This window comes from Paramisgurnus dabryanus, chromosome 12 (assembly GCF_030506205.2).
Source record: "Paramisgurnus dabryanus chromosome 12, PD_genome_1.1, whole genome shotgun sequence".
Classification (NCBI taxonomy): Eukaryota; Metazoa; Chordata; class Actinopteri; order Cypriniformes; family Cobitidae; genus Paramisgurnus; species Paramisgurnus dabryanus.
Genome location: NC_133348.1, coordinates 10,436,746 through 10,454,183, shown reverse-complemented (window position 1 = coordinate 10,454,183; position 17,438 = coordinate 10,436,746). Strand labels below are relative to the sequence as shown.

At 36.2% G+C, this 17,438-nt stretch overlaps 1 protein-coding gene across 3 annotated transcripts in view; it reads right to left on the bottom strand.

The window, feature by feature from the left end:
* gphnb (gephyrin b) overlaps positions 1-17,438 on the bottom strand; it is a 60,428-nt gene that overhangs the window by 27,379 nt on the left and 15,611 nt on the right. For all 3 annotated transcript variants that reach the window (XM_065256531.1, XM_065256532.1, XM_065256533.1), the window contains exon 2: positions 11,471-11,549. In XM_065256531.1, coding sequence (XP_065112603.1) covers positions 11,471-11,549 — 79 coding nt within the window. The remainder of the gene's footprint in view (positions 1-11,470; positions 11,550-17,438) is intronic.

Below are 17,438 nucleotides of genomic sequence, written 5' to 3'. Positions count from 1 at the left end.
TGCAATTGAAACTCAATTGTGCTGTCAATTATTTTCTCTCTCTCTAAATGTTAGTGCCACAGATGGATAGTGCAGTTTAAGGGGCGGTATTATTATAATAAGATCCCCTTCTGACATCACAAGAGGAGCCAAATTTCAATAACCTATTTTTTCACTGCTTACAGAGAATGGTTTACCAAAACTAAGTTACTGGGTTGATCTTTTTCACATTTTCTAGGTTAACACTGTGGACCCAATTATAGCACGTAAACATCGAAAAAGTCTGATTTTCATGATATGTCCTCTTTAAAGTTCAATCATAGGTGGAAGATTAAATAAACATCTGAATTATAAGTTTTGTGCATGAATGAAATCTTAACTGACACTAACAGGGGACTTCAGGGAGAAAATATCCAACAAGCACATTGTGCTTAAAGAAGAAAAAGGGGAGTCAGGCTTGCCTTGCTGTTTGAAACTCAAATTTCTTTCAAAGACAAAGCAGCTGCGCTAAAGTATTGAAATAGATGCTTTGTAAAATGGGAAGGTGACTCCTTACAAAGACAGAAAGTTTTGTGACTGTAAACAAAAAGGTTTGAAGGAACTTTCAGGGTAAATCTGAGGTGATGATGGTGTGTTTCTATAATACAGAATATAAAACAGACAAGATCTTCACATGTACACAGTATACAGGGCAGGACTTAACAGGGTGGAGGCCCCTGGGCTTGAATAAATTTTGGGCCCTACATTATCAGAACAAAAGGTACAAAAGCTGTCACTGGGATGGTACCCTTTAAATGGGTCCTAATATTTACCATTTAGGTACAGATATAGGTAAATTTTTACCCATTATATGCACTCTTTAGGTACAAAGGTGTACTATTTGAAAGGGTACCACCCCAGTGACAGTTTGTGTAAATTATCTTCTGAGAGTGTACATACAGTAAACAACCTAAAATAAAAAATATATCATAGAACTACATTTTAGGGAAGTTTCCCGACAGGGTTTAGATTAATCCAGCGCTAGGCCTATTGCTAGGTTATATTAGGGCACAAGTAGTTTTTACAAACAAACCTTACAAAAAACATCACTGGTGTGCGTCTTGAGACAAAACAATGGCAATGATATATGTTAAGATATATCAGTGCAAGATGTGTTTAAATTAAGACAGATCAAACATGCATTTTAGTCTTGGACTAGGATAAAACCTGACTAGGAAACTGCCCCTATATCTCTAAAGCAGAACATAAGCCCAGTCTAAAATTAAATCATGTATTTTAGGGATGTCACAAATCCAAATTAATCATGCACATTAAAAAATACCCCATAACAACATTTAAAATCATTATGTTAGACTTAGCTTAAGAAGAGAATGATATGTTTTGATTAACATTCACCTTATTACACACCAATGTTATAAACATAATCAACAAGTGTATTTTGTGCATATAGCCTAAGTGGTGCAGTGAAAAGAAAATATTTTAGGATGTAATTTAATAATTATGACAAGACCATCATGTAATATTAAACACCAAAAACCAAAGTGGAGAAGATGATCATTAATTAATTTTGCGTCTGATATGAACGTAATACATTAATACTTTGAACGTAGATATAAAAATGAACACTTTTCAGAAGTTTAAACTGTGATTCTGTTAGCAAACATGCTGAAAGAGAAACTACAGGAAAGTTAGTCTAGCTAGCTAGTGGATTATATCAAAAACCATCAGGACATCAAAATGGCCATAATTTAGTGAATCCTCACCTCCAGATGAAGTAATAAACTGGACTGATGATTTAAATGTTGACATAATCATATGTGCGTTGTTAACTCTCCGGATTTTGTTATGTTTCGTAGCCCTGCTCCACTCGTTCACTTTTCCACAGAAACTGTTTGGTTACAGGGTCGTGTGAGCTGCAGACTTCGAGCAGATTGTATTTCATTTGGCGCTACGCAGACCGCTTGGTGATGATGTCGAAGTACCGCGAGAGCGATTAGAAAGCAGACTTCTCCGTGTGAGCTCTCGCGGTACTCTGATGTAATTTTTTTGCTGTTGTTGAACCACGTGGATACACCCGTCTGCTTTACAATCACTTTTGCGCCGTGATAATTTGATTTCATATAATGATCGGATCGCGCAGTGGCGCATGAAGTTAAATGTACCAAATATCAAATAGCGGACTGTATATGAGGTTCAACCCGCCAAAGTAGCAAGTGCAGCATGCGAATGGTGAGTGATTCAGATGTCAATTTATGAATGAAAGTGTCAAGGGTTTGTCACACACTGTTAAGTATTTTCACGCTTTTTTAAATGGGTATACGGAAATCCTTGACCATTACTAGTGGATATACTGCGTATACCTGCTGCGTATCACGTTAGATTACAAACAAACAAGAAAAACAGAGTTACAAGACCTACTCTAGTAATCTTTCATACGGAGCGCTTCATTTTCGCGTTGCTCTTTCTCGTTATCTGTAAAGCTTATTTATGACTCTCATTTCGCGTATTCGCTATTATACTAGCATCTATGGGTTTCAAAAGCAGTAAACGCAGGGCGTCATATTCAGCACCAAGATGACTGACATATATATATTAACGAATTAAATGCAGCACCAAACAATTCCGCACCAACCAATAGGCTGTAAAATAATAAATGAAAACGACTGAACAAATCAAACGAACGCAAGCCGGCACGGAGGCCCCTATTGGCCGAGGCCCCTGGGCTCAAGCCCACTCAAGCCCAATGGTAAGTCCGGCCATGACAGTATAGCAGAAACTAGACAAGTATATGAGTACTTGTCTGTGTAAACCTCACAAAACCAGTCCAACACAGTAACCAGGACATTCAGGATGGTTTATAGCTGGTTAGGTAGTGATCCAACTCAAAAGAGCCCAAATCAAAAGATCTCTATGATATTCTGGACTTTAGATACGGATCAAGACCTTCAGTGGAAGTCTATAGGGATTGCTTAGAAAAGTAATCGATCAAATTACTCACCAAACTAAATAACAGCGGTAATAGTAACTGCATAAAACCCCTATCTTACACACTAAAGCCCTACTAATTTCCTGCTGTTCAATATTTCAGTGGCCATAATAACAGAATTTGAGGTCTTAATGAAATTCAAACAGTGTTACAGTTTAGTCCTTTGGCAATATCATTAAATCTGATTGTGTTAATTGTTTTGTAAAACTGGATATTATAAAGCATCAATGTGTGACAGGGATGTGAAAATCAGTTACCCTCGAGGGGCAAATACAGTACCGGGCAAAAATAAATGAAATATTACGAGCTTTATGATCAAATCATTTCCAGATATTCTAGAGGCAGTAAAGAAAGTGGAACAGAAAGTAAGATAGTAACCAGACAAACGGTAGCCTACAGTAAGTCATAGGCTGTGTTTGGAATAAAGGAGTAGCATACTGCATACAGGTATGTATACTGCATACTAGTTTATAAAGAAATACTATATGAAAAAGTATTTAGTGTTTTATTGTTTCAAACACCCTTCCAGGTGTTGAGTCAAGTCACCTTTTAACATAAATGCCTGCGTATAGTAAAATTTTTACGTGTACGTGAGAATTAAAATACAGTGTGCATGACGCAAATTTTGTCATCAGAGTAGTACACTTGCACTGTGTCATACTATACAGTAGAAGAAAAGCACTACTTCGCCTACTATATAGTATAGACGTAGTTGGTTTCGGACACAGCGACAGTTACAAAAATCCAGCGGCACACATGCGCATTTCATTTTCTTGCAGTAATTCATTTATCCACAAGATGGCACCGATGCCCTGGGGAGCGTTGATTCACAAGGTAATCCACAGATATGTACACTAGATGTGTACATATCAGGAAAAAATGTAAGTTTTGATATTATGAAAATCTACTTTTTCTAACTATAATGCATAGTGCTAGTAGCCCTAACATCCATACGCAGCACAAATTCGTCCATGAATTCGAAGTACAGGCGGAGAAATCAGCGTTACCTAGCTACTTCCAATGACAAGACCCCTGTTTCAAGATGGCGGCGGTTTTGACCCAAGGCGACATCTAGTGTATATATCTACAGTATGAAGGTAATCGATGAACAGCTGCATAAACAAAACAGACCGGAACGCATGCAAGTTACATCGACAATAAAGGCCACTTATTATGAGAGGTTGTGAAAATAGTTCAGGAAGTATTCTCATTTATACTGTACTATAAAATTGTAAAAAGATGCTGCAGGATCTATAAGATCATTATGGATCGTTTAAACTTGGGTACGACAAGCATGTAGACTGTACGATGATAGCGCCTATTGAATCGGAGGCTGTGACGGCTGTGTCACTTGTTAGCGCAAAATCATCAGCATGCGCTAGTGGTAAACAAAGCACGTCATAGCAGCAAACACACTGTGTGTTGATCATGCTGAATTTCTGACACTGTCAGAAAACTATGTTTGGTCGCAAGACCGAAAAAAACGTCAGCCTTTGAACCTCTCTCACTGTACGACAAAGGACCAAAGATGAAGAGCCACAATCACAGAAATCGCGACAATTGTTTCACAATGGTATTCTTGGGACAGCCAAAAATCCTGCGGTGTATCCCGGGCTTTAACTGCTCCTTACAGACCCCTATATGCCAGGAGAGGTACTGCAAGCCTTCCGCAGCAGCGGAGTGCAAAAAAAATAAACGCAAACAAGAAATGACGGAGAAATTTGACATTACGGAGAAATAAGAAATCACTACACATGATATGCATACAAAAATAGACTGTTTGCGAGGCTGTGTGTGTATGCTGGTGTATGCGTATTAAAATAAACTACACTTCAAGCTTAACCTTTATACAAAACCAATAAATTCAAAGCAGCATTATAGTAAAGTTCATTAATGCGTCTTTAAGGGAATTACAATTTAATAAAATACAGAAAATACACAGTATACATACTACAGAAAAAGTAAGACCAGTATGGAAAATCACAAATGAATCATGGTTCCCATCGCAAGCAAAGGAATGCAACCTGAGATTTCATTATTAACTCAATTTATAGACGTCTACGAAACAGACCTTCCAACAACAGAAAAAAAACATTAAAATTTCCACAATATTTTTGGCACAGATTAAGATTTATTATTATTCTCAGCTAGTGCCAAAAATGTGTTTGTGTCTAATGAAAGACTTATGACTGTTTAATTGAACCCTGCTGTCAGATGGGCTCTGTCACATTTTAAAACATCACTCCTGGCCTCGCCGCGTTCCTCAGGGTATGAAGAAAGAAAGAGTGAATGTGTCTCTCTACACACATCTGTGACCCAGCTTTACAGACCCACTTCAATTCTGGACGCATCCCAAACCACGACCATCTGCTGCTGTGATTTAATTAATAATGGATTGCCTTTGTGCTGAATGGTGGCGCGTTTCAGCACATTTAAACGTGTTGCTGGAGGACACAGGGACTCTCACTGGGATAGAATCATAGGCGGAGCTTGCTGGGGGACAGGGTGGACCAAGCCTCCCATTGGCGAAAAAGGATTTAAAAAAAAATAATTGTTCCAAAACAAATATACATATTAATTTAGGTTCTTATCCATTTTAAAACATTACTCTGTAAAAAACTCTTAATCTACTCATAATATTTGTATTTATCAAAACGTGTTGCTCTGTAAAGTCACTTTTAAACCAGCCGTCCAATCACAATGGAGGAGAGGCGAGACAAATATCACACCGACCAACCTGAACAAACTACCAGACAGGCAAAACCCAAAAGCAAGTTAGCATTTAAGCACTTCCAGTTCCATCATCTCAAAGTCAATGAGTTTTTTTAATGGGGTTTTGCTTAAACTCCTTAAATAAAAGTTTGGGTAAACACAAATCCAAGATATTTTCACGTTTTTATTTTACAACATAAAATAAGTAATACCCCCACTTATGACTTTTTTTTATAAGCATTAAGGGTTGTTAACAAGTTGCTACAAATAGGACTATACGGAAAAAATTTATTTTATAATATATTTTACATTTATTTCACAATATACAGGATAATGTACAAAAAATATGATTGCTGATATACATTTCGGAATATGTTTAAAAAAAATATATATATATTTTACCAATATATTTTGTTTATTTTGAAATTTATTTTAAAGGTAAATACATTTTAAAGATTTTAAAAAAATATATCTAACCCTCGATATTATTAAACCAAGGAAATATATTCACGTCGCAATGGAATAAAAACTTTTGTAAAGGGTAAAATTAATTATAATTGCAACTTCAAAAATATACTTTATAAAATTAACTTGTATTTAGCATATATTTAAAATATATTTAGCAAAAAAAAATTGCTATATGGGAAGTAAAATTAGAATTTTTTTTTTAAATACATGTTGATAGATAGCCTAAAGGTTAAAACTAAATATATTTCCAAATTCAAAAATATATTCAATTGAGCATAACATACTACAAAATGTATTTAGCATATATTTAAAACATATTTTTGCCCAGAGAAATTTATTTTTTTGCCGTATGGGACACACATTGTCGGGGGCTTTAAACGTCATCACACATTAAGATCTCAAAAATAACTCAACATGGGCACAAATCCCAACAAGCTTCATCCACATATCATTTCTTTATCAGGCAACATGTTTTGAAATGTTTTTAAGTAAGGGATAATGTAGAGGCAGCCGGTAGTTATCGGGAAATAACCCCCGACAGTGTGATCAGGACCCGACGCGAAGCGGAGGGTCTTGTATCACACTGAAGGGGCTTATTTCCCGATAACTACCGACTGCCTCTACATTATCCCGCTTATTACACGGCTACTTGCCACATAAGAAAAAAACTGGACATGAATATGAATTTGAAACATTTTATTGGCATATTTGTTTTAAATTAACATTTTTATCCTTCCGCGAAACTTTGCACTGATGCATAAAATGATCGTAATACCTTAAGATCCTCTGCTTCATACTTGTCTGTCTCCATTTTTTTCTCTTTTAGCCAGTCTATGAGAAGTTTTAATGCCCATTCTGTATTTTTTGGGCTTCGTAGCTGTCATGCTCTATTTTGTCAAGTTCAGTCTCAGTAAGCTCTCTGTGTCTTGTCGTTGTTCGTTCTTCTATCCACTGTTTAAATGTTTTGTTTTTTCCGTACATGTAAAAATTATGGTTGTCCAGTGTTTGTCACAAGATGGCGCCAAACAGCTAGTAATCTTTATCGGTGCGGAACGATTTTAAATGTACAAGTAGTACCGGCTATGCGTTATTACTTTGGAGCGGTTATTATTTGAAAAGAACGAACCTGCAAATGTCTCAACTGACCAATCAGAATCAAGCATTCCAGAGAGCCGTGTAATAATAAAGGTTAAAAGAGCTGTCAGAAGCTTGGTGGTAATAACGTTGATGTCAATTTCTAGTTAACGCATTTAGACTTCAAAATTCATAAAAGTTGTGTTCATCTGTGTTGGACAAAATGTGTAAGTGTGTTAAACTTCTGTTACACACAGCGCTTATTTTTATCTAAAAGTGTATGGGAGAAAGGAATAGGCTTTTTGACGAGGATCAGTGTCCTGCTAACTTCCGGGTTGGCCTACAAAAATGTCATCCCTGTGGTACTCTATTGGGTAGATGATCGCAACGGTCAATATGGCCGCTTTAGTCCCGCTTCCAGTACAAAGAGCCAATTAATTATAATATAACCTTTAATGAATTACATCATCTGCATGCCCAGCATCTTAAGCAAGACCTGGAGGCATTGCAAACATGGCAAAAACAACACAAGACAGTGCACAATGAAAATCAATGGAAGCTGTTTTTTTTCCTTGACAATATCTTCAAAACACAATGAATATGAATTGGTAAGATAACTGCATCACCGATCCTAAATATATATGTTTAATTTTTAAAGTCACAGATTTGATACATATGAGAGTAAAATCTCTCAGTGAGTTGTCTTCAGAGTATCCCAGCATGCCCCGGGTCAGATGATGTCTTTGTCTTTTTCTCTTAAGGCATCTGGCTGGCTTTCTAACCAGGGTCAATGAAAAATGAACATCATGTCACAGGTCTGATTTATTCACAGGATATTTTTAGTATTGCATTAGTAAGACTGACACTGGATGTTGTGACTGAAGTCACATGAGGACAGATATCTCATCTAATATCTCTGCAGCAGAAGCGACTTTAATCACACCACACACACAAATCATATGTGTCTATGTGCACATGCATGTAATGATAAATAAAAAGCATGCAAATATTACAGTATTGAAATGATGACTGTTTACAAGTTAGTTAAAGCAGCAGCTATCATTATGTGTTCATGAACTTTGCGCTGTTAACACAATGCTCTACTTATTTAGCTATAGAAACATTTATTAACAACTAACAGTTATCATTACCACTATGAAAATTTACTACAGGTAAACAAAAAAACAACTATAGACGGTTTCATTGGATGCATGTGCGTTGCCACGGATTTAACTTCAGGTCTATGTTTATTGGTCTAACTAGTAATAAAACTGACCTCTGGGACAACGTCGGCAAAGAAAAAAATTTCTCTTGCAAAAATATATTTTAAATATATGCCAAATAAATTTTGTAGTAGGCTATGTTATGCTCAAATGAATATATATTTTTATATTTTTGAATTTGGAAATATATTCAGTTTTAACCTTCATATATCATATATTTCAAAATGTATTTCAAGGGCAAGCAAATACATTTCTAATTTTATATCCCATTTGGCAAAAATGCCATATGGGATTTTGCCTAAATATATTCCAAATACAAGTTAATTTTATAAAGTATATTTTTAAAGTTAAAACTATATTTAATTTTAACCTTTTTAAAACTGTTATGTTTACTTAACAACGTTTTTCTTCAAATGCGACATGAATATATTTCCTTGGATTAAAATATATGGAGGGCTTAATATATTTTTTAATACTTTAAAATGTATTTACTTTAAAAATATATTTCAAAATATACAGAAAATGGCCAAATGTTCATTTTTGTAAACATATTCCATAATATATTCAGCAAATATATTTTTTGTATTTTGGGCTACTGTGCTTACACGGGTGGACACTGCCTACCAGCATTCTGCATGTGTGTTTGCACGTCGACGCAGAAGTATATATGTGTGACAACTAACCCCACTGTCTAAACATTTTCAATCCCACTAGGAGTTGTTAACCAAAACACATCAAAACCTTTCAGAAATTAACAGGAGATCTTTTGACTGTAACAGATTGTGCCCCACTCACCCCTACTATAGTGACACCCTGGTTACTACAAAATAACTACGGTTTTGCTACAGAAACCATGGTTACTATTTGGTTTGCCAATGGTTATCAATATGCCAAAAATCTGTTTAATTATTGTACGGGTATACACAATGAAAAGATGAGATGTATTTTGGGGTAAAGTATTCCTTTAATAATACATGTGGTTTAATGTGCACAATTAATCTGTCATTATTGTGTATTACAATATATTAAGTATTGTGATCTGATTTAACCAAGCTTAGTTTTCATGAGCCAAACAAATCCAGTCAAATAAAATCATGTCCCGTTTGACATTATATTCTGAATGTCACATTACTTATGTTTTGTGAATGACATGCCATGTGTCTTTAAGAGTTTAAGGTATGTGATGCATATTTTATGTAGTTTATACTGTCTGTTATGTCTCACACACATTTCCATCATAAGTATGACAATCAATTTCTCTAACATTAATACCCATCAAGCGTTCAATGCAAGACTATGTTTAACAGTCTGAACTGGAGCGTTCAGCGATTAGCGCGACTGTAATGTCTCTCTCTTCAGTAATTTAGTGTATTAGCATGCCTTCATGAGCACCAAACTCCCATCAACCTCACAAACATGAACCACACAAATAATACTGCTTCTGTGATGAGACTCATCGAAACTAAATGACATGTTGACCCATACGGCCAAAACATACATTTCTCTGGCACAAAAATATACTTAATAATTCAAATAAAAAATAAGTATTAATATATGCTAAACAAATTTTGTAAAATGTCAATCCTTATTATATATATTTTTGAATGTGATAATATATTTCGTTTTAAAAGGACACTCCACTTTAAAAAAGAAAATGCTCATTTTCCAGCTCCCCTAGATCTAAACATTTGATTTTTACCGTTTTGGAAACCATTCAGCCGATCTCCGGGTCTGGCGCTAGCACTTTTAGCATAGCTTAGCATAATCCATTGAATCTGATTAGACCATTAGCATCATGCTCAAAAATAACCAAAGAGTTTTTCCTATTTAAATCTTGACTCTTCTGTAGTTACATCGTGTACTAAGACCGGCAGAAAATTAAAAGTTGTGATTGATATAGCTAGGACCTATACTCTCATTCTGGTGTAACAATCAAGGACTTGGCTTGGTAACATGGCTGCAGCAGGCGTAGTGATATTACGCACTGCCCCAAAATAGTCCCCTGCAATTGAAAGATAATAAGGGGACTTTTTTCGGGTACTGCGAAATATCATTAAGCCTCCTGCAGCGATGTAACTACAAAAGAGTCAAGTTTTAAATGGGAAAAATATCAAAACTCTTTGGTCATTTTTTTAGGCGCGATGCTAATGGTCTAATCAGATTTAATGGATTGTGCTAAGCTATGCTAAAAGTGCTAGCGCCAGACACGGAGATCAGCTGAATGGATTCCAAAAAAGGTAAAAATCAAATGTTTAACTCTAGGGGAGCTGGAAAATGAGCATATTTTCCAAAAAAGTGTCCCTTTAACATTCATATATCAACATATATTTTAAAATGTATTTCAAGGGCCAGAAAATACATTTCAAATTTTATATCCCATATGGCAAAAAAGTTTTCTTGAATAAAATATATTTGAAATATATATAATACAACTTATTTTTTTATGTTTTTTGTAAACATATTCCAAAACATATTTTTTGGCCATTTTATATATATATTTGGAAAAATATTTTAACATATATACTTTTTTGCCGTATGGGAATGTTGCCCTTGCTGGATAAAGACTAGTCTAGTCGAATGCTAGACCGGTTTGCTTGTCTTAAAGCAACACTATGTAGTTTTTTTACCTTTAAATAATGTCTCTTAAATTATTTCAGTGATAGAACAACTTTTAACTGGACAAATTGTACTGTTTCTGCAACATGAGCAGCCTCCTAGCTGCTACAAGCACACTCTGAAAGTGGCGGTGGAGGGTAGGAAACACAGCCCCCTGCCTGCAGAAGAGTGTCTGATACCAGGCACTGTTGCGCTTTTCAACCACATGGGGGAGCTGCAAGTCATTTTTACATGGAAACTACATAGTGTTGCTTTAACTAGTCCTCTCAGTCTCCCGAGATAACAAACTTCCATATTGAAGTGCAGACAATGAGATATTAAATAATGAAAATAAAAAACCTACGCTGTGTGAGGGTTAAAGGATAAAATGGTTCATCAGGTCACGGAGATGTGTGTGTATGTGGTGACTCACAAGGATGGGTCGTGCACGAGATCTTTGAGGTTGACCCCGCTGCGATCCTCAGCGAGATTCCTAAAGCAGCTGTCGCTTACTGCAAAACAAAAAGAAAGAGATTTCTAAATGTTTATTAATAAGAGCAGATTTACAGTGATCAGTGTCAGGATTCTGCTATCAATTATCTGCTAAAAGAACATTAAACCAGCTTTTTTATTAGCCTTCATGTTGACTTTTTGGCTGTTCAAATAAAAAGCTCAAGATAGATTATGAACGCAAGCATTTTTCTGAATAATGTGCACAGATAAATCATGCACAATAAGACCAGAAACATTTATCATCAAAGCAAACAGGGTGACAACCTTCACCTAAACCTACAGTGATGGACAGAGGTCTGCCTTTGCTATCATTTTTAACAACAAATGACATTATAAAGCATCAGCTAAGATCATGTGAAATTGATAATGAGAGCATATGAGGAGTTTCGATGCAAATCCCTCTAAGTGCGTCTGACATGACTGTAACTGTGCATATTTTTCATGCTGTTATGTTTTGGTTCAGTAATTTCATTTTAATGGCAATGAAAAGGTTATTCGTCAGTAATTGAAATGACTACAGGAAGAGTTAGAGAACGATCTGTGTGTTAAACTAGACATCGAGTAGCTTGTGATGAATGTCTGTTACAATGGAAACAAGCAAACGTCTGTCTGCGTGTATTCTTTAAAATTGATGTTAATTGGATTATGCTAACGTGGCCGTGTCTCATCACAGTCCTGCATTGAGTTTACAGAGGCGAAGTTCATATGAAACAACCCAGGCGTGATGCGAACGGGGCAAAAGATGTCGGGAAATGAGCCGATCGAAGCTCTCGATGAGATAATTAGGAATGGATTAATGAATCAATGCAGAATCCTAAGCAAGAAAACATCTCATACAAACAAATGACCCTGAAGATGAATCTACAGCAATGACAAGCGATCCTGAGGGAACAACAGAGAGAAAATAGATGAACAATGTCAAGGTGACAGAATTTCAAATGAGCTTTCTATATCCCATTGTTGCCAGCCTGGGAAAATAATCTATCAGTTCAATACGGATGTGTCATGAATTTAGAAAAGATGCACTGATATCACTCTTTTATCAAGTATACAGTATGTGACAAATTTCTAGATGACCCAGTACATATGCCGAAGTGTGCAGAGCATCCCACAATGCAATGCGTTTGATTTTTTGTCTAAATAAATAACCAGAAACAATTTCAATCATGACTTATTTTTCATCTTATTTTATATTAACTCATTATTTGATTAAACTGTCGACATTATATATTTTTTGTTAAATGTTTGAAATCTTAACCACAATCTGATCCACACACAGGTTTTTGTAAGCACTATGCAGTATTGGGAAGAGCAAAAGTACAATTTTTCAGAAAAAAAATTATTTTAAAAGATAATGTTTTAGACAGCGATATATGTTTGCTGTGGTCAGTAACTCACAAGTTTGGTCTATCAATACCAGGTGGAATTTTGTAAAAATTTAAATCAACACATTTCACTTTAAACATAAGTAGTGAATTGTTACTTTCGACCCCACCTGCAGGTATGAAAGTAACACATAGGTGGATCAAAATTAACACAACAAAACAAGATAGATTATTGTGTTACATGTGTTTTTATTAAATATACTTATTACACGGCTCTCTGGAATGCTTGATTCTGATTGGTCAGTTGAGACATTTGCAGGTTCGTTCTTTTCAAATAATAACCGCTCCAAAGTAATAACGCATAGCCGGTACTACTTGTACGATTAAAATCGCTCCGCGCCAATAAAGCTCAATAAAGATTACTGTCTGTTTGGCGCCATCTTGTGACAAACACTCGACAACCACGACAAGACACAGAGAGCTTACTGAGACTGAACTTGACAAAATAGAGCATGACAGCTACGAAGCCAACACAAAAAAAATACAGAATGGGCATTAAAACTTCTCAAAGACTGGTTAAAGAGAAAAAAATGAAGACAGACAAGTATGAAGCAGAGAATCTTAATAAGGTATTACGATCATTTTATGCATCTGTGCAAAGTTTTGCGGAAGGATAAAAATTTTAATTTAAAACAAATATGCCAATAAAATGTTTCATATTCATGTCTGGTTTTTTTCTTATGTGACAAGTAGCCGTGTAATAAGCGGGATAATGTAGAGGCAGCCGGTAGTTATCGGGAAATAAGCCCCTTCAGTGTGATACAAGACCCTCCGCTTCGCGTCGGGTCCTGATCACACTGTCGGGGCTTATTTCCCGATAACTACCGGCTGCCTCTCAGTGGCGAACCGTGGGTACTTCAGCTGGGCCTTCAAAATATGCAATGAAGTGCAAATGCCTCTCCATCCATAATACTAGGCTATTTGTATTTCGTTAAATCATACAGTGAACGTGTAAAAATTCTGAGCACGCAAAGTTAAATTACAGAATGGGCATTGTCTGCCTTTAAATGCAGTTTTAAAGTTTAAAATTACTTTAATCTAACTGATAAACACAAATACAGACTCTGCTGCTCTGTAATGACAGGGGCTCTGTAAATTTGCATTTAACAAGCTTAAATTATGTTCTTTAATTTATTTTTTATTTTTTGGAAATATATATTTAGCTGTAGGATACCTTGTTAGCCTTTTTCATAAGGGGAAATATAGCACCCTGCGTTCTCAGTGCACCTCCTTGTGGCTTATAACTGTTGTTATAAGATATCCAGGGCTCGCAAAATCTCTAGCCCGAGCCCCGAGGGCTACCAAAATGTATCTCCGCCCTGCCCATCGGGGAAAAAAATATTTGAATGTTTTTGCATTCTCTCAGATTTAGTTAGGAAATTATATTGTATGTAATTCGGCGTCGTCTGTCAGTCATTACTATCCTCACGTAACAAGTGAAACTGTCAGGAAGTAAAAGTATAATTAAACCCTTTATTTTACTCGTGTTCGCGTCATATGCACAGTCTCCTTTGCACGCGCTTCTCCCGGCTGTGCTCTTCACGAGTACGCGCTTAAGTTATTTCGTTTTTACCTCAGCCCTATCAAGCTAACCACAACGTCAATCACGTTTTCCGCCATTTACCTCAACCACTCTCACTGCAGAGATTCGGGCCACTAGACTGTATTAATATTAACGGTCTATGATCTTCGTCTTTGGTGTTCAACGGCTGCTCGCATCCAGTTTGTTGCATGCTTAGGACTTCATGAAGGCTTACAATGTTTTGTTTTTTACCCGCCCCCTTGAAATCAAAACGTGATTGGTCGATTTGCCCGTCACTCTCCACACCAAAACACATAAGCTGTGTCCCAATTCAGGGGCTGCGACCTTCTAAGCATGCGACCTTAAATATGAGCACTCGGTCTTTCAAGGTGGCAGCCTCAGAAATCCGCGAAGAGAACTGAAATGAGACGGTCTAACCTTCGGACGACCCATAATTGGCGTCACCTGCTGCGCCTGTCAGCAGGACATAGCGGAAACGTTTCTGACTTATTAAAATAAATATGAAATCAGAAAAATATTAATTTAGTTTAGAAAATATGACACGTTGATGTAGATTAAACTATTCAACAGTATATTAAATTAAATTAATCAACCTTAGAAATATATGCATCATAAAAATAATAATATTAACACAAAACATAACTTATAATACTAAAACAGTGACAAACTTTTTTTGATAAATACACACTTTTATTTAATGAAGGTTTTAATTGTTTATTTTAGAATATCCAGCTGCCGTTGCAGCCGCGCAATGAATCTTGGGATATCCTCGGCTGTTAAAGGATCCATTCGTTCTATCCTTAACAGCGCGGAGAAATGAGGACGCATTTTGAGGCTTCATTCTAAGCATCCTTCGAATTGGGACGGCCTTACCAGCCTGAAGTCGCGCTGCTGTGACGCAATCGGTCTTAAAATACGTCCTTAGAAGGTCGCAGCCCCTGAATTGGGACACAGCTATAGCTTGGCCTTCCCTGGGATTCATGAAGTCCTAACCAATGAATGAGCCAGATAACCGGGCCTTAATAGAGACAGACGATTCTGATTGGATTAGATGTTTTCATGACATGAACCTGACAGTAAGCTTAACGTTAGAACAGATGAGAGAAAATATATTACATGTATTGTATTAAATTGAATTAATAGAAATTTTAAAATGTAAAAACATATTTTTATTGAATACTATATTATTTATTTGTATTATTATTATAAAAAATCTTTTTATTAATTTTTTTAGGCCTTCTCTGAAGGCGTAGAAGGCCCTGAAGGTTCCCCACTGCTCTACACTATCCCTTACATAACCTTGATAATATGTAATTGCAAACATATTTTATAATTTATCTTTGTAAAAAATAATTAAATTACATTTTCATTTTAAATTTCAGTTTTATCAAATGTTTCAAAAGTACAGAGGCTCTAAGGGGACATGGAGCACGATCATCGCATGCTCACGTGAAACTTTCACGTGTGCACATGGAACTACCGCGTGCACACGTGAAAGATAAAGTTTTAACGGTAGTTTCATGTGCGCACGTGAAAGTGTCACGTGAGCACGCAAAACTAATGCGGTAGTTTCACGTACGCGCGCAAAAGTTTAATGTGAGCACTCGAAAGTTTCACGTGAGCATGCGAAACTAAACTTAAAAAAAATTCTGCACATGAAGGTTTTGCGTGAGCACATGAAACTAAACTTTAGATTTTTTTTACTCCAATGTCACCTTAGGGGCTCGGTACTACAGCAACCAACAGTACAAACTTAAATAGTTGAGAATAAAAACAATTTCAACAGTTTGAACAATATGAATATATAAATTAAATCAAATTAGACTAATATAAATTTTCAACATATACAACAGTAGCAGCGGGACAAAAGTAACAAGTGTTACTTTCATTCCAACAAGATCTCCACAAATTTAAACACGATTTACTTTCATTTTGAAAAACTCTGAGAAGTCAAACTTCAGGATGTGTTAGGTCACTAAATAACCTTTAGATTGATCAGTATTGTAACACATGAAACCAGAAACACAACGCGTTATAAGAAAAAAATGACCGCTTTAGGAATTTACTTATCATGGTTGAAAACACCTTTCTGTATCTACACGCGGAAAACTGTGAGTAAGTAACACAATATTTGTCAGCTCTGTCAAGGGTTTATGTGCTAAAGATGCTGTCATAGTTTGGGATGCAAATGTTATCAGGGCTAGAAGAAAATAGCTTTTTTACTTTTGTCCTGCGTTACTTTTGCCCCGGTTCTCCCTACTTCAATTCTGAACACTGCCATTGTGTAAATAATTTCAGTTTTTTTTCTTCAGCAGCACAAAAACAGGCCTTATGTTAAAGATGAAATAAATTATTTAGCTTTAAGGTTCACTACTCAATGCTTTAACACTTTTAAGTGCAATAAACAGAAATTATTGAATAAAATACATCCATGTGAGCACTTTTACTGTACATTCATATACATTACAAAGACAAACACACACTGAAGTGGCCAGTAGCTGCCGAGTGATGGCACGCAAGCTAATATAATTAACACGAGGACCATGGCCTCACATCTCCACCAATGGCTTTTGTAAGAGATGACATCACCGCTTTGTTTGCTTGCATGTCTTATTGGTTAGCGGGGCCGGGGTATCAAATGAAGCCAGAGGCCCCGGGGATGCAGATTACAGCGGCTTACTGCTGTTTATCAAGCCAGTCTTTGTAAAGAGGAGGGGCCGACATAAAACCTGGGGGAGGTCCGAAGAGAGAGAGAGAGAGAGAGAGAGAGAGAGAGAGAGAGAGAGAGAGAGAGAGAGAGAGAGAGATATGAGATGGTGCCGCTGTACACATAGCAGCTTCTTAATTCTCCAGCTGGGTAAATTTCCAAATTAATAAAGGTTTCACAGTGCTGGGGAAAATATAGTAACAACAGATAAGATAATCTAATATAAGCTCGGCGTATCTTAGCAACCTTCTTA